General features: G+C 45.9%; 1 protein-coding gene across 1 annotated transcript; it reads left to right on the top strand.

Moving 5' to 3' along the window:
- Nucleotides 1-15,725: 15,725 nt before the first annotated feature.
- Nucleotides 15,726-18,583, top strand: LOC125513938 (beta-D-xylosidase 3-like). The gene is made up of 3 exons (XM_048679173.1): nucleotides 15,726-17,232; nucleotides 17,313-17,705; nucleotides 17,784-18,583. The coding sequence occupies exons 1-3, from the start codon at nucleotides 15,822-15,824 to the stop codon at nucleotides 18,401-18,403; spliced, it is 2,424 nt and encodes an 807-aa protein (XP_048535130.1). The 5' UTR covers nucleotides 15,726-15,821; the 3' UTR covers nucleotides 18,404-18,583.
- Nucleotides 18,584-18,806: the final 223 nt, after the last annotated feature.

Genomic DNA, 18,806 nt, shown 5'->3' on the forward strand with positions numbered 1-18,806 from the left:
TCTCCAAGTTTCTTTGGTATTCCACCCTTAAAAGTATAATTAGCAAGCATGGTGGAAATTTCAGCTTCCCGTATCTTTCTTTTATTAGTGACAATTTCTTTCATGTACTTAGCATAAGGATTCATTTTAAACATATCAGTTAATCTCATACGCAAAAAGATAGGTCTAATCATTTCAGCAAAGCGCTCAAAATCCTCATCATCCTTTTTCTTGGATGGTTTGGGAGGAAAAGGCATGGATTTCTGAACCCAAGGTTCTATTTCCTTTCCGTGTTTCCTAGCAACAAAGTCTTCCTTATCATAACGTTGATTCTTTGATTGTGGGTTATCAAGATCAACAGCAGGTTCAATTTCTATATCATTATCATTACTAGGTTGAGCATCATCATGAACATTATCATTAACATTATCATTAGTTTCAGGTTCATTACCAGATGTGTTTCAGCATCAGAAATAGAAATATCATTTGGATTCTCAGGTGTTTCAGCAATAGGTTCACTAGAATCATACAAAGTCCTATCATTTTTCTTTTTCTTCCTTTTAGAAGGACTAGGTGCATCTATATTATTTCTATGAGAATCTTGCTCAATTCTCTTAGGGTGGCCTTCAGGATACAGAGGTTCCTGAGTCATTCTACCAGTTCTAGTAGCCACTCTAACAGCATAATCATTATTCTTACTATTCGATTCATTGAGCAAATCATTTTGAGCCTTAAAAGTACTTGTTCTACTTGAGTGGTAACCATAGAAGCAAGTTTACTAATAAGTTTAAGTTCCCCTTTGACATTAGCCATATAATCACCCAAGTGTTCAAGCATATTTGAATTGTATTTCAATAGTTTACCAAAATAAGCATTAAAATCTTCTTGCTTCACCATAAAATTATCAAACTCGTCTAAGCATTGGCTAGCAAACTTAGTAAGAGGGATTTCAGCTTTATCATATCTATAGAGAGAATTCACCTTTACTACCTGTGTCGGGTTATCAAGACCATGTATTTCTTCAATAGGTAATGGATTAAGATCATATGTTTCTTCAACAGACGGTAAATTAAGACCATGTATTTCTTCAATAGGAGGTAAATTCTTAACATCTTCAGCTTTAATACCTTTTTCTTTCATAGATTTCTTTGCCTCTTGCATATCTTCAGGACTGAGAAATAGAACACCTCTTTTCTTCGTAGTTGGCGCAGGAAGTGTCCAATTATTTTCATTTGTCAACATATTATTCAATAGAATTTCAGCTTCATCCGGTGTTCTTTCCCTGAAAATAGAACCAGCACAACTATCCAGGTAATCTCTAGAAGCATCGGTTAGTCCATTATAAAAGATATCAAGTATTTCATTTTCCTAAGAGGATGATCATGCAAAGCATTAAGTAATTGGAGAAGCCTCCCCCAAGCTTGTGGGAGACTCTCTTCTTCAATTTGCACAAAATTATATATATACCCCTCAAAGCAGCTTGTTTCTTATGAGCAGGGAAATATTTAGTAGAGAAGTAATAAATCATTTCCTGGGGACTATGCACACGAGGATCCAGAGAATTAAACCATATCTTAGCATCACCCTTTAATGAGAACGGAAATATTTTAAGGATATAAAGTAGCGAGATTTCTCATCATTAGTGAACAGGGTGGCTATATCATTTAATTTAGTAAGACATGCCACAACAGTTTCAGATTCATAGCCATGAAAAGGATCATATTCAACCAAAGTAATTATATCAGGATCAACAGAGAATTCATAATCCTTATCAGTAACATAGATAGGTGAAGTAGCAAAAGAAGGGTCAGGTTTCATTCTAGCATTAAGGGATTGCTGCTTCCATTTAGCTAATAACCTCTTTAGATCATATCTATCATTGCAAGCAAGAATAGCTCTAGCAGATTTTTCATCCAGAACATAACCCTCAGGAACAACAGCCAATTCATATTTATTAGGGGGAGAGTCTTCATCATCACTTTCGTTAATATTATCAGTTTCAATAATTTCATTCTCTCTAACCCTAGCAAGTTGTTCATCAAGAAATTCACCAAGTGGCACATTAGTATCAAGCATAGAAGTAGTTTCATCATAAGTATCATGCATAGCAGAAGTGGCATCATCAATAACATGCGACGTATCAGAACGAATAGCAGAAGCAGGTTTAGGTGTCGCAAGCTTACTCAAAACAGAAGGTGAATCAAGTGCAGAGCTAGATGGCAGTTCCTTACCTCCCCTCATAGTTGAGGGATAAATATTGGTTTTTGGATCTCTCAAGTTCTTCATAATGATAAGCAGATATAAATCCCAAGTGACTCAAAGAATAGATCTATGCTCCCCGACAACGGCGCCAGAAAATAGTCTTGATAACCCACAAGTATAGGGGATCGCAACAGTTTTCGAGGGTAGAGTATTCAACCCAAATTTATTGATTCGACACAAGGGGAGCCAAAGAATATTCTCAAGTATTAGCAGCTGAGTTGTCAATTCAACCACACCTGGAAACTTAATATCTGCAGCAAAGTATTTAGTAGCAAAGTAATATGATAGTAGTGGTAACGATAGCAAAAGGTAATGGTAACAAAAGTAGTGTTTTTGGTATTTTGTGGTGATGATAGCAATAGCAACGGAAAAGTAAATAAGCGAAGAATAATATATGGAAAGCTCGTAGGCAATGGATCGGTGATAGAGAATTATGCCGGATGTGGTTCATCATGTAACAGTCATAACATAGGGTGACACAGAACTAACTCCAATTCATCAATGTAATGTAGGCATGTATTCTGAATATAGTCATACGTGCTTATGGAAAAGAACTTGCATGGCATCTTTTGTCCTACCCTCCCGTGGCAGCGGGGTCCTAGCGGAAACTAAGGGATATTAAGGCCTCCTTTTAATAGAGTACCGGACCAAAGCATTAACACATAGTGAATACATGAACTCCTCAAACTACGGTCATCACCGGGAGTGGTCCCGATTATTGTCACTTCAGGGTTGCCGGATCATAACACATAGTAGGTGACTATAGACTTGCAAGATAGGATCAAGAACTCTCATATATTGATGAAAACATAATAGGTTCAGATCTGAAACCATGGCACTCGGGGCCTAGTGACAAGCATTAAGTATAGCAAAGTCATAGCAACATCAATTGCAGAACATAGTGGATACTAGGGATCAAACCCTAACAAAACTAACTCGATTACATGATACATCTCATCCAACCCATCACCGTCCAGCAAGCCTACGATGGAATTACTCACGCACGGCAGTGAGCATCATGAAATTGGTGATGGAGGATGGTTGATGATGACGATGGCGACGAATCCCCCTCTCCGGAGCCCCGAACGGACTCCAGATCAGCCCTCCCGAGAGGTTTTAGGGCTTGGCGGCGGCTCCGTATCATAAAACGTGATGAATCCTTCTCTCTTATTTTTTCTCCCCGAAAGCAAATATATAGAGTTGGGGTTGAGGTCGGAGGAGCTCCAGGGGGCCCACGAGGTAGGGGGCACGCCCAAGGGGGCAGACGTGCCCCACCCTCATGGCTAGGGTGTGGGCCTCCTGGTCATCATATTTTGCAAGGATTTTTTTTATTTCCAAAAAGACATTCCGTGAAGTTTCAGGTCATTCCGAGAACTTTTTTTTACGCACATAAATAACACCATGGCAATTCTGCTGAAAACAACGTTAGTCCCGGTTAGTTCCATTCAAATCATGCAAGTTAGAGTCCAAAACAAGGGCAAAAGTGTTTGGAAAAGTAGATACGACGGAGACATATCAGTGAGCTGCCCCCAGCGCCTGCCACTGTTTTGGCCCATAGCGAGTTTCAGCCCAGCTCCTGTTTTTTTTCAGATTCGCGAATTTAGCTAATTATCCAGAGAACACTTGTTTTGCAGAAAAGTCGCTAGTCTTCATGCATATAATTACTCATGAACCATGCATCGGATTAAAATGTTTTAAATATGTAAAATGCTTAGAATTTTGTCTACTTTCATAATACGCCACTTTTATCTATGTTTAAAAATGTTTAAAATGTTGTTTGGTTAAATTTGCTCAAATAGCTTGTTAAAATGATTTATTTCATAACTAAATAACCATAGCTCTGAATTTAATAATCTTTATATGTAAATGGGGTAGAAAAATGCATAATTTAACATGGTGCATTTTATTTTCCTGTTTAACAACATTAAAATATTTCTTTAGGCAGAACAGTACCATAACCAAAATATGCACATGGGGATTTTCCGGATTTGTTGTTTGTTATATCCGGCCCCATTTAAATTGCCTAGATAGGTAGTTTTATTATGCTTCACCTCTTGCCATGTTTAACAACATTTAATATTGTTGGGTACATAAACGGGAGAAAACTAAACAACTTGAATGTGGTGTCCGTCAATATGCAACCCGTTGCATATTGAACTCCACTTAATTTGTAGTGTTGTATGTTGCACTTTGCCATGCCATGAATCATTAAACCGGACATGCATCATCCTTGTTTGTGCACCATGCCATGTTTATGTGATGGTTGTTTACCATGATGTTTGCTTCTTTCCGGTTGCGCTTCTTGATAGTTCCGGTAACGTTGCGATTGTGAGGATCCATTCGACTAGGTTGGTTCATCTTCTTCATGGATTCGGTCTTCTTCCTAGCGGGATTTCAGGCAAGATGATTGTCACCTTGGATGTCACTACTATCTTTGCTATGCTAGTTGTTTCGATGCTATCGCTATGTCGCGCTACCTACCACTTATTTATCAAGCCTCCCAAATTGCCATGATAGCCTCTAACCTTTTTACCCTTCCTAGCAAACCATTGTTTGGCTATGTTACCGCTTTGCTCAGCCTCTCTTATAGTGTTGCTAGTTGCAGGTTGTTCCATGTTGGGACATGGATATCACGGGTATCTTGGGATATCACAATATCTCTTATCTAATTAATGCATCTATATACTTGGTAAAGGGTGGAAGGCTCGGCCTTTTGCCTGGTGTTTTGTTCCACTCTTGCCGCCCTAGTTTCCGTCATACCGGTGTTATGTTCCTTGATTTTGCGTCCCTAACACGATGAAGCTTTATGGGCCCCTCTTGATAGTTCGCTTTGAATAAAACTCCTCCATCAATGGCCAACCTTGATTTTACCATTTGCCTTTTTACAACTAAAACTTGCATTGGGACTTTCCAGACCCCGTGGACTTAACTAACCCCCCCCCCCCGAGCTAGTGCTCCTCATGAGTGTTGGTCCAGTCAACCGCCGGTGGTTGCTAGGGGAAACTCTGGATTGGCCTACTGGAAGTTTGGACAATCCGATCGTGGCCTGAGACGAGATACGCGTGGCTACTATCAGGGTGTCGGCACGTCGGGAGGTCTTGCTGGACTAGTTTTACCATTGTCGAAATATCTTGCGCGCCGGGATTTCGAGTCTGATCGGAGGGTCCCGCGATGGAGGATTGTCTCCGCGGGTCGTGAGCTTGTCATGGGCTAAGTTGGGACACCCCTGCAGGGTTTAAACTTTCAAGAGCCGTGCCCGCGGTTATGTGGCAGATGGGAATTTGTTAATATCTGGTTGTAGATGACTTGAAGTAAACTCAATTAAAATACACCAACCGCGTGCGTAACCGTGACTGTCTCTTTTCGGGGAAGTTCGAGAGGAGAACATGGTTGGGTTATGTTTGAACGTAAGTAGTTCAGGATCACTTATTGATCATTAATAGTTGGCAACCGTTTCTGTAGTTTCTCATCTTACTCTTGTACTCGTGAGTTAGCCACCATACATTGCTTAGTCGCTGCTGCAACCTCATCACTTATCCTTTCCATACGCTTTAAGCTTTGCTAGTCTTGATACCCATGGTAATGGGATTGTTGAGTCCTCGTATATCACAGATTACTACAACAACAGTTGCAGGTACATGTAATGCGATGATCTGACGCGAGTGCAATGCTTGCTTGCTTTTGGAGTTCTTCTTCTTCTTCGATCAAGGGATAGGTTCCGGGACGGGTGAGCCTGGGCTAGCAGGGTGGATGTCATTCTTCTTTTTCGTTTGATTTCATCCGTAGTCGGATCCTGCTCTTCTGTATGATGGTTGCTATGTATTGATGTATTGTTGTATGAATGTTGTAACTTGTGGCGAGTGTAAGCCTTTATCTTGTATTCTCATCTATTCAGTAAATGGTATGTTGTAATGATATCCACCTTGCTATGCGCTCGAAATGCGGTTGTGCCCCAATCAGGAGTTTATCACGTGATTGGGATAGAATCGCATCTTGGGCGCTACAAGTTGGTATCAGAACCTTACCGACTTTAGGAGCCCCCTTGATTGATCGAACCGCTGTCGTTGTTGAGTCTAAAACAAAACTGTTTTGAGTCTTAGGATTATATATATCAGAGAGTAGGATTCTTTTTACTCCTCAGCGCCCTTTGTCGCTCTAGTGAGGTCTCCTGGCGTAGATGTTTTGACTTTCCTATCCTCATTTTCACTAAAAAAAATTAGGATCACGTGGGTATCTTGGGATCGTTCCGATATTCTTGTGATGAGAACATTGTTCTTGGTGCCTCCGGACATTTAGGGGTTGTGACAGTGTCCCGGGGAGTTGAGCTCCGAGGTGTTGTCGTCACAATTTTATCGTTGCAGTTCTGGAATACCTGAGTTCGCCGACATCGAAAATCTCTTTTATGCAGTTAGTGGTGACATAACCTCGACGCCACACACTACTTGGGAGGGAGTTCGGGAGTATTTCCACAGCTCATATAACGAATGCTTTTTGAAGGCTGAGGTACATGATTTCCAGAGTTTTCTTGGTTATGTGTTGATGAATGGATACAGTTGGAGCGTAGGGCTTGTTAGTTGCGTGATATATATTGTGCCTTCCTGTATCCCCAACACTAGATTGCATAACCAGAAAGTTTTGGGAGTTTTTAGGTGGGAATTCAAGTATCTCATAGGATATCTTCCCAACAGACACATGATACGATATGGTGTCTATCATATGTTTGTTCCGGCTAATTTTCCAAGCCAAATCCTTTGTTTTGTTTTGAGTTGTGGTATTCGAGTTGCTTCAATGTCAAGTGTTGATTCCATACCTTTCCTAAGCGGTGTTCTCATATTTCTATTGGAGTGCTAATCCTTCTTGATCATCGAGATTTTCATGTACATAATTTTCAACCGGCGTGCTTCTCTTCAAGTTAACCCGATCCTTTCAATTTGCGCAAGACCAATTCTTGGTTTTCCTAAATGGTGTCTGTTTCATTCATCCCAAGTTGTCTTTGTTTTCCCCCAACCTCCCACCCTTCTTCTCAAAGCCAGAAATCAAGTCAAGTATCCATTATATTCATGTGAAGTTTCTTCATTCTTTTCTTCGATGTTGTTTATCCGGTGATTTCTCATGAAGACGCTAAGGAAGCTTCAACTTTATCGTTGTTCCATTCTCATTTTATTCTTCGGTGGATTTAATTCAAGGCTTTGGTGTTGATCTTATCCCTTTCCTCATTTCACAAAGTTGCTTTCTCTTGTTGGAAGTTCTTATCCAAGCATCTCTTGATCATTAACATTGCGATACTTGTATCCAGAGTGCTGAAGATATCTCAGAAGATTCATGTTTCCATTCTTAATCCGTTCAAGCTATTTGGAGATTATTATCTCATTCAAGTCATTTAATTCAACTGGTGCAATCTCTCTTCAAAATCATTTCAACGGTGTTTCTCTTGAGTGGGCCCTAAGCCATAGGTCTTTTCCCAGGATCTTACCTGACTCTTCTAATTTTTTTCCGGAGTTATTCTCAAATTCTTTTTCAAAATTTGACGTAAGAATGAATTATCATTAGTCATATTCCTTCTCCAAGATCGCTTTCAAAATATTTTCATCGTTGGTTCAACATTTCTATTCTTCATTGTTCGGGAGTGTCTCATCAATTGTCTTGGTAGTTCTCATCATCATTCTCAACATTGGAAGACCGCAGAAGAATTTTTCCTAAATCCTTGTCTGTTCTCTTGAAGATTCTAGGTTCAAGCTTGTTGCTATCTCCTCAAATTGTTCTGATCAAGAGAAATTCTTTTCATACCCATCCGAAGCATTTCAGGAGTTCTTTCCGTTCTCAATTCTCCGAAGGCCATCATTTCGAATATTACTCATTCTCAGCTTTCAGCCCTCGTTCTCCAAATCTTACCGGTGCATCGCTCAAGTATTCTCTAGTCAGCTCATGATCTCTTCATTCTCTTGTATCTAAATTTTCCCAAGTATCTTCGTTCGTTTTCTAATTCTTCCCGGTGATTCGTTCCGTTTTCTTCATTCATTTTCAATTCTTACGGTGGTTCGTTCAAGTTTCCTCTTCCTTTGTTCTCATATCAATTCATTCGTTCTTTCCAATCCTAATGGTGATTCGTCGAAGACTTTCCCAAGTTTGAGCTATATCAATCCTTTCTTAAATGAGAATAACTAGTATGCTAAATCCATTGTGGGTCATAATTTAATTGGTGAAGGATACGCATAACATAATTCTTATTCTTGTTTCATCCAAGTGATCTAAATTCCTTCTTCTGGAGTTCATTCATGATACCAAATTCTCAGTTTCAAGTGCTTCATCTTTTCTTCCGGATTTCCAAGTTCTCTCAATTATTTCATCATGAAGCTCCATCTAAATCATTGCAAGGCTCACCTTGTTCTTTCAACTTCTCTTTCTTTTTATCATTCTTTTATTACCGAAGTTCTCACAAAGGCTCGACATGGTGGTTCGTCCAGGATTCCTTTCATTCTTCAATTGTTCTTCAAGATTTCTCTCGAAGTTATGATCTGCCAAGCTATACTCTAAAATAAACATGGTGTTCAACGCATGTTTTGTTTTGAGGAGTTCAAGCATTCTTCATCTTGCACTCCGAAGTGCAATTCTTTCTACCTTATCTTTTGAGGTGGCGTTATGTCATTCTAGACAATTTGAGTTTGTGTTCCATGATTCACAAGTTGTCAGGAATGAGATATTTTAAACCCATCATTTTCAATTCGTTCACGAGATCTTTTCAACCCAACAATTTCTTCGTTGGTGTTATCTTGGTATAGATTTCACTTAAAGCCTTCCCTAAGGAATGTTGCTAATTGTGGTGTCTATCAATGATCCAAGTTTTTTCCTATCCTCTCGGCGAAAGAAATTTTTCATCTATTAGTGATCTTAACCAATCAATTGTTTTCCTTTAGTGGCCGGTTGTCACCTCATAGGTTTTGGGATGTTCTCCATAAGCCCACGAGGAGTATATCATTTGATTGTTGATTCTTGATTCTTCAACAACTCTGTTCAATCTTTCTTTTAAGGATGCTCTCTCAAATTGATTTGAGGTAGAACATGTTGTTTTCTCTCCGTTCTTTTCATTCAATTCTTTCATTTCTTCTGGAGGCATTGTGATGTTGCTCTCTTCATTCCATCATCTCGTTTTGCCAAGATTTTGTTATTTTCCTTGCTTATCCGTTTAGCAGGAGTGTTGTGTCATCTGCTCAAGTTCTTTTCATCTTATCAAGTCTTGTATCTTTTTTCAACCAAAGTGCTGTTCGAATTTGTTCTTCCTCGTCCCTTGTTTATCTTGTTTCAACCAGAGTGGTTTTAATTCCTTCTTGTACATTGTGCTCGTCATTCATAGCTTTGCAACCTCCAAGGTTCACATGGTGTTCCTTATTTCTCTTTTCTACCGGAGTGCTCTCAATTTCGTTCAACTCTGTTGTGTTCTCCTTTCAAGTTTTCAACCTCTCAAGGTTCATTGGTTTCACTCGGTTGTCAAAGTAGCAACTTGTTTTACCTCTTCCTCTTCCATTTCTACTCAGTGCCATCCCTACATCTCGAGGCGAGATCCCTTGTAAGTGGAGGAGTGTTGTGACGACCCGAGACCGACGCTCCAGTCGCCTTCCATGTTTTGCGTGACCGCCATGTGTTTTATTTGTTGCATTTCATCATGTCATCATTTGCATTGCATCGGCACTCAGTTGCCGTCATGTTTTTAAAACTTGCATCCGCACGTAGTTGCCGCTTCTTCCTTGTCTTGGTTGACTTTCTCTCAGATCAACCGAACCGCTCTCTTCTTTCTCTTTTCTGAGCCCATCAAACCCCTCACCTTCGTTGACCGTTCTGAGACCAATCGGGTTTTCGGTTCCCTCTTGTTAAACCACCTAATCCCTCTTTGCACAGTGCATCAACCCCTCGCGTGCGTCCGAAAACTGCTCTGAACCCGAACCCCCTCAGTCATGACCGTTGAGTTCGGATCAACCCCGAAATGCCACAATACTTCTTTCATTTATTCTTTTGACTACCCAATTGACCCGGAGCCATCCGATGACGATCGGACGCCCCTAAAACTTCTTCCTCCTACTATATATACAGACCAACCCTAAAATTTAGGGAGATGTCCCATCCTCCATGCCAGCCGCCGCCACTCCACCAAATCCCCCTCGGGATCCATCCCCATTCTTCTTCCAACCAGCCAGCGCACCTCTCCTGTTCCTTGATCCCCAACCCCCGCGCCTCCTCGAGCTACTTCTTTCGCCGGCGACCGAAGCCACCTACTAGGACCCCGTCGCACCCACAGCCTCTCCCGCTCGAGGGCTCCCGAGCACACCTGCAAGTTCAGGTCTGAACCCCGCTGTCCTCATATGTCCGTCGCGCCGCCGAGGCCCGGCTTCTCTGCCTCCCTCCAACCACAATCGTGCAAGCGCCCATGCTCCACCCCGAGCAAGCTGCAGCTCGCCAGAGCCAGCAGATGAGTGTTGCCCTTCCCTCTGCTCTTTCTTTTCTTCTGTTGCTCCCTCCTTCCTCCTCTAATGTCCCTCCATTTCCCATTCGTTTTCTTCTCTGCCAGGAAACGAACGAAGCTCAGCCTCTGCTGCCATGGCCGCACCAACCGCAAGCCGTTGACCATCTAAGGCCGCCCCACGAACGGATCCATGGCCCCGTGCCTCCTCCTCGCACATGCCCGGCCGCGCCACCAGAGCCCTGCAGGTCGCACGCCCATCGCCCTCGCCTTCTCTCTTCTTCCCCTTTCCATTCTGCTCCATCCTCTCTAAATCTCTCTCTCTCTCTCTCTCTCTCTCTTTGTTGAAGTGCAGAGGTAGTGCTCCGTCGCCCGCTGCCTGTAGCTGCGCTGCTCCCCTTCCCCGAGCACCTCGTCCCCGCCGTCGCTAGTCGCCGGAACCAGCAGACCATCCTCATCTGCGCCCCTGCCTCCCCGACACCCAGCTCGCCGTTGCCCCATTGCCGCGCCGCCCGTCTTCTGCATCGCCATGGCCTGCTATTGCTTGTTGTTGCCTCTGTTGGTAATGGGCAGTAGTGGCTCGCTCGTCTCGAGCATTGACCGCGCCTCCAGCGCATCGGCAGCAAGGCCCAGCCAGCGCCAAGAGGGCCCAGTCTCCTCCGCGTCCTGCCCGCAACCGCCTCTGCCAGCCCCCACCCAACAGGCCAGATTCGGCCCATGGGTGAGCTGCCCCCCAGCGCATGCCACTGTTTTGGCCCGTAGCAAGTTTCGGCCCAGTTCCTGTTTTTTTCTTTTCAGATCCACGAATTAGCTGATTATCCAGAGAACACCTGTTTTACAGAAAAGTCCCTAGTCTTCATGCATATAATTACTCATGAACCGTGCATCGGATTAAAATGTTTTCAATATGTAAAATGCTTAGAATTTTGTCTACTTTCATAATATGCCACTTTAATCTATGTTTCAAAATGTTTAAAATGTTGTTTGGTTAAATTTGCTCAAATAGCTTGTTAAAATGATTTATTTCATAACTAAATAACCGTAGCTCCGAATTTAATAATATTTATATGTAAATGGGGTAGAAAAAATGCATAGTTTAACATGGTGCATTTTATTTTCTTGTTTAACAACATTAAAATATTGGTTTAGGCAGAACAGTACCATATCCAAAATATGCACATGGGGATTTTCCGGATTTGTTGTTTTTTATATCCGGCCCCATTTAAATTGCCTAGATAGGTAGTTTTATTATCCTTCACCTCTTGCCATGTTTAACAACATTTAATATTGTTGGGTACATAAACGGGAGAGAACTAAACAACTTGAATGTGGTGTTCGTCAATGTGCAACCCATTGCATATTGAACTCCACTTAATTTGTAGTGTTGTATGTTGTACTTTGCCATGCCATGAATTATTAAACCGGACATGCATCATACTTGTTTGTGCATCGTGCCATGTTTATGTGATGGTTGTTTACCATGATGTTTGCTTCTTTCCGGTTGCGCTTCTTGATAGTTCTGGTAACGTTGCGATTGTGAGGATCCGTTCGACTATGTATGTTCGTCTTCTTCATGGATTCGGTCTTCTTCCTAGCGGGATTTCAGGCAAGATGACCATCACCTTGGATCTCACTACTATATTTGCTATGCTAGTTGTCTCGATGCTATTGCTATGCCGTGCTACCTACCACTTGTTTATCAAGCCTCCCAAATTGCCATGATAGCCTCTAACCTTTTTACCCTTCCTAGCAAATCGTTGTTTGGCTATGTTACAGCTTTGCTCAGCCCCTCTTATACCGTTGCTAGTTGCAGGTGAAGTTGCAGGTTGTTCCATGTTGGGACATGGATATCTTGGGATATCACAACATCTCTTATCTAATTAATGCATCTATATACTTGGTAAAGGGTGGAAGGCTCGGCCTTTTGGCTGGTGTTTTGTTCCACTCTTGCCGCCCTAGTTTTCGTCATACTTGTGTTATGTTCCTTGATTTTGCGTCCCTAACACGATGGGTTTATGGGCCCCTCTTGATAGTTCGCTTCGAATAACTCCTCCAGCAAGGCCCAACCATGGTTCTACCATTTGCCTTTTTACAACTAAAACTTGCATAGGGACTTTTCGGACCCCGTGGACTTAACTAACCCCCCGGGCCAGTGCTCCTCATGAGTGTTGGTCCAAACCTGTCAACCGCCGGTGGTCGCCAGGGGCAACTCTGGATTGGCCTAACGGAAGTTTGGACAATCTGATCGTGGCTGAGACGAGATACGCGCAGCTACTATCAGGGTGTCAGCACGTCGGGAGGTCTTGCTGGACTAGTTTTACCATTGTCGAAATATCTTGTGCACCGGGATTCCGAGTCTTAGCGGAGGGTCCCGCGATGGAGGATTGTCTCCGCGGATCGTGAGCTTGTCATGGGCTAAGTTGGGACACCCCTGCAGGATTTAAACTTTCGAGAGTCGTGCCCGCGGTTATGTGGCAGATGGAAATTTGTTAATATCCTGTTGTAGAGGACTTGAAGTAAACTCAATTAAAATACACCAACCACGTGTGTAACCATGACTATCTCTTTTCGGGGAAGTTCGAGAGGAGAACACGGTTGGGTTATGTTTGAACGTAAGTAGTTTAGGATCACTTATTGATCATTACTAGTTGGCGACCGTTTGAGTAGTTTCTCATCTTACTCTTGTACTCGTGAGTTAGCCACCATACAATGCTTAGTCGCTGCTGCAACCTCGCCACTTATCCTTTCCATACCCTTTAAGCTTTGCTAGTCTTGATACCTATGGTAATGGGATTGCTGAGTCCTCGTGGCTCACAGATTACTACAACAACAATTGCAGGTACATGTAATGCGATGATCTGACGCGAGTGTGATGCTTGCTTGCTTTTGGAGTTCTTCTTTGATCAAGGGGTAGGTTCCGGGTCGGGGAAGCCTGGGCTAGCAGGGTGGATGTCGTTCTTCTTTTTCATTTGATTTCATCCGTAGTCGGATCCTGCTCTTCTGTATGATGGTTGCTATGTATTGATGTATTGCTGTATGAATATTGTAACTTGTAGCGAGTGTAAGCCTTTATCTTGTATTCTCATCTATTCAGTAAATGGTATGTTGCAATGATATCCACCTTGCTATGAACTCGAAATGCGGTTGTGCTCCAATCTTGAGTTCATCACGTGATTGGGATAGAATTTCATCCTAGGCGCTACAAATAGATTCGTGAAAACATTGCAGACTAGACACAAATACAAACAAGATTACAAGAAGATTCATTGGGGTTTCTGCATTCCAAACTAGCGACTGCCTCCAAGTTTTTGAGTCATCGAGATGCTCATCAAAACTAAAGCACATCCTCCATCATTGCAAAATCTAGGATCACACTAGCGCCAAAGAGGCTTTTAGAGCCAAAGAACAAGCAAGGCACATATCGTTGTGGCACATCGGGCAGGGATTGTCCTTGTGCTAGCTTGGACTCGAATCCGCTGCACCGCGCCGACGAAGTCAGGGAGTAGAACAGGATCCACCGCCTACAAGCCACCATCCCCATTTCAGGAACACTAATTCGTCCTGGCTATTGCTGTCGCCACAACATGCAGCGACCACCATCCACGAGCAGAAAAACTAAACTCGCCATCCCGAGAGAACGGCAAGTACACAAAGCCACCGGCCCTTCGTCGACGGCATGAAGAGCATCGCTGTGGTAAGAAGAAAATCGAGGCAAATTTATTCGATGCGGCGTTGTCCTCACTGCCCCAGCACCACTCAACGGAACAACAATCCTACTTAAAACAACGCGGAAGACAAACTAGCTTGAACATGAATAACCCCTTTTGTACAATCAATTAACCGCTACAATGATAATCTTTTTTAGAGTAATCGTGCCATTCATTAAACAATAACTGAGCTACAAGAATACACGCACAGAGAAACTAGTAAAAGTGCCGGGGGGAAATAGGTTCCTGGAAACATTGCAGACTAGACACAAATACAAAGAAGATTACAACAAGATTCATTAGGGTTTCTACGCTCCAAACTAGCGACTGCCTCCAAATTTTTGAGTCATCGAGATGCTCATCAGAACTAAAGCACAACCTCCATCGTTGCAAAATCCAGGATCGCACCATCGCCAAAGAGGCTTTTAGAGCCGAAGAACAAGCAAGGCACATATCGTTGTGGCACATCGGGCGGGGTTGTCCTTGTGCTAGCTTGGACTCGAATCCGCTGCACCGCGCCGACGAAGTCGGAGAGCAGAACCGGATCCGCCGCCTATAAGCCATCATCCCCATTTCAGGAACACCAATTCGTCCTGGCTCCTGCCGTCGCCGCAACATGCAGCGACCACCATCATCGAGCAGAAAAACTAAACTCGCCATCCCGAGAGAACGATAAGTACACAAAGCCACCAGCCCTTCGTCGACGGCATGGAGAGCATCGCCGTGGTAAGAAGAAAATCGAGGCAAATCTATTTGATGCGGCGCTGTCCTCACCGCCCGGAACACACAGACACACACACACCATCCGCTGCTCCGAGGGGGACGGAAGCTGCTGCATTGCCGGAGTTCACCAGAGAAAAACTGTCGCCTCCAAATGGCCTGTGCAAGGCAGTTGGGAACGAAGCGGCATGTGCGGTTCTGGATCAATATTTAGTGTTCATTTCGGTGAGAACCAAGAAAAATGTTTGTGCACAATACAATGAACGTATTAGTACCTGCAGGAACATTCAGCTAAAAGTCAAGACCTCACGGGAGAGATGGGTTGTCCCTGGATGGAAGCATAACTTGCAGAACGTGGAAGGATGATCAGCCTCGTCGTTCTCGATAGCACATTCAGCCATACTTTGTCACGGAGAGAAGATGGAGGACACCACCATCAATTCCACCACCGTGCATTCCATGTGCCAGATCTCATCTTTAAATTCGCGTACCAACAACCAGTTCTCCAGCTCTCAGTTTTCTGGCCTTTCCCGTGTTTGGATCCGCAACCAGCTGTTCCCGCGGTTGTCCTTTTTGGTCTGGTTCAAAGGATCCCCTATGGGCTATGGCTATGGCCCCGCCCTATATACACTGTTTCACTGTACGTACCCACTTGCCCCGGTAGACCAAGAGCAGCGAGAGGTCCCTCCTCTCTCGTCGCAATGGCGTCCTCGCTTCGCCATTGCGTGCTCTTGGCCTCGCTCATGTGTGCCGTTTCCGTCGCCTTCACTTCTGTCTCCGGCGGCGGCTCCGGGCTCGGCCCAATCACCACCAATGGCCGGAACTACACCAAGGTCTGCGACCCGGCCCGGTTCGCGGCCTTGGGTCTTGAAATGGGTGGCTTCCGGTACTGCGACGCCTCCCTGCCGTACGCCGAGCGGGTGCGGGACCTCGTCGGCCGCCTCACGCTGGAGGAGAAGGTGCGCAACCTCGGCGACCGGGCCGAGGGCGCGGCGCGCGTCGGGCTGCCGCCGTACCTCTGGTGGGGGGAGGCCCTGCACGGCGTGTCGGACACCGGCCCGGGCGGCACGCGGTTCGGCGACGTGGTGCCCGGCGCCACCAGCTTCCCGCTCGTCATCAACAGCGCCGCGGCGTTCAACGAGACGCTGTGGGGAGCCATCGGCGGCGCGGTGTCCACCGAGATCAGGGCCATGTACAACCTGGGCCACGCCGAGCTCACGTACTGGAGCCCCAACATCAACGTCGTGCGCGACCCGCGGTGGGGCCGCGCCAGCGAGACGCCCGGCGAGGACCCCTTCGTCGTCGGACGGTACGCCGTCAGCTTCGTCCGCGCAATGCAGGACATCGACGCCGGCGGTCCCGGTGCCGACCCTTTCGCCCGGCCCATCAAGGTCTCCAGCTGCTGCAAGCACTACGCCGCCTACGACGTGGACGCGTGGCTCACCGCCGACCGCCTGACGTTCGACGCGCGGGTGGAGGAGCGCGACATGATCGAGACGTTCGAGCGGCCGTTCGAGATGTGCGTGCGGGACGGGGACGCGAGCTGCGTCATGTGCTCCTACAACCGCATCAACGGCGTCCCGGCCTGCGCCAACGCGCGGCTCCTGTCGGAGACCGTCCGCGGCGAGTGGCAGCTCCACGGGTACATCGTCTCCGACTGCGACTCGGTCCGCGTCATGGTCAGGGACGCCAAGTGGCTCGGGTACAACGGCGTGGAGGCCACGGCGGCGGCCATGAAGGCCGGGCTGGACCTCGACTGCGGCATGTACTGGGAGGGCGCGCAGGACTTCTTTACCGCCTTCGGCCTCGACGCCGTGCGGCAGGGGAAGCTGCGGGAGTCCGAGGTCGACAACGCGCTGCGGAACCTCTACCTCACCCTCATGAGGCTCGGCTTCTTCGACGGCATTCCGGAACTGGAGTCCCTCGGCGCCGACGACGTCTGCACGGAGGAGCACAAGGAGCTGGCCGCCGACGCCGCGAGGCAAGGCATGGTGCTCATCAAGAACGATCACGGCCGGCTGCCATTGGACATCAACAAGGTCCATTCATTGTCGTTGGTTGGCCTACTGCAACACATCAACGCCACGGATGTCATGCTTGGAGACTACAGAGGTAAAAAGTAAAATAATCATCTGCACATCAGTGACTGCATTGTTACAATGTTACCTGAAATTACTTGTCTGTATACGCAGGCAAGCCATGCAGAGTTGTGACGCCGTACGATGCGATAAGGAAGGTCGTCAGCGCCACGTCGGCGCACGTGTGCGACGACGGCGCGTGCGGCACGGCCGCCGACGTGAAGACCGTGGACGCGACCATCGTCATCGCCGGCCTCAACATGAGCGTGGAGAAGGAGGGCAACGACAGGGAGGATCTCCTCCTGCCGTGGAACCAGACCAACTGGATCAGCGCGGTCGCCGAGGCCTCGCCGTTCCCAATCGTGCTGGTGATCATTTCCGCCGGCGGCGTCGACGTCTCCTTTGCGCAGAACAACCCCAAGATCGGTGCCATCGTCTGGGCCGGGTACCCCGGCGAGGAAGGAGGCACGGCCATCGCCGACGTGCTCTTCGGAAAATACAATCCAGGTATTGTATATAGATGAAAAATGCAGACCAATTCCTTGGTGTATTTTTTATCTGATGAAACGTTTCTTGGATTGTCAGGGGGGAGGCTGCCGCTAACGTGGTACAAGAACGAGTACATCAGCAAGATCCCGATGACGTCCATGGCGCTGCGGCCGGTCGCCGACAAGGGGTTCCCCGGCAGGACCTACAAGTTCTACGGCGGGCCGGAAGTGCTCTACCCGTTCGGCCACGGTCTCAGCTACAGCAACTTCAGCTACGCGTCCGACACCACCGGGGCTTCCGTCACAGCCCGGGTTGCCGCATGGGAGTCCTGCAAGCAGCTCACCCGCAAGCCGGGGACGGCCCCGCTGGCCTGCCCGGCCGTCAACGTCGCCGGGCACGGGTGCCAAGAGGAGGTAAGCTTCAGCCCGAGCGTGGCCAACCGTGGCAGCAGGGACGGCACCCACGTCGTGATGGTCTACACGGTGCCGCCGGCCGAGGTGGACGACGCGCCGCTGAAACAGCTGGTGGCGTTCCGAAGGGTATTCGTGCCGGCCGGGGCCGCCGTCCAAGTGCCGTTCACGCTCAACGTGTGCAAGGCGTTCGCCATCGTCGAGGAGACGGCCTACACCGTGGTGCCGTCGGGCGTCAGCACGGTCCTGGTCGGAGACGAAGCGCTGTCATTCTCTTTCCCCGTGAAGATCGAGCTGGCTGTATAGATTCTTTACATGTCCATTGAATTTTTTTAGTTTCTTTATATACGAAACATGAAAGATGAAAGATTGAAGGCCAAACCGTTAGATACTGTGGGCAGCACGTGTAATATCTTCTCCCCTCTTTTTTGTTTGCGAGAAGTGTAATATCTTCTCCTCTGCTACTATAAACGCACAGTTTTTACATCCCAGCTTCAAAAATATCAAATGAAAACTAGCGCTAAAAATCGTTTTTGCTATTTATCAAAATATTAAGTTTTACTTGATTCTTTCTTGCTCTTCAACAGGAGGTTCCACGTCTTCTATTAAAGATATGTTTATAGTCAGAAAATTTACAGGATTGGATAAGAATTGTTTTGATCTTATCTCTAAGAGAGATCTTACCCTTCAAATCTTGCGCATCTATATA

The sequence above is a fragment of the Triticum urartu genome, chromosome 6 (genome assembly GCF_003073215.2).
Source record: "Triticum urartu cultivar G1812 chromosome 6, Tu2.1, whole genome shotgun sequence".
NCBI classification, from domain to species: domain Eukaryota; kingdom Viridiplantae; phylum Streptophyta; class Magnoliopsida; order Poales; family Poaceae; genus Triticum; species Triticum urartu.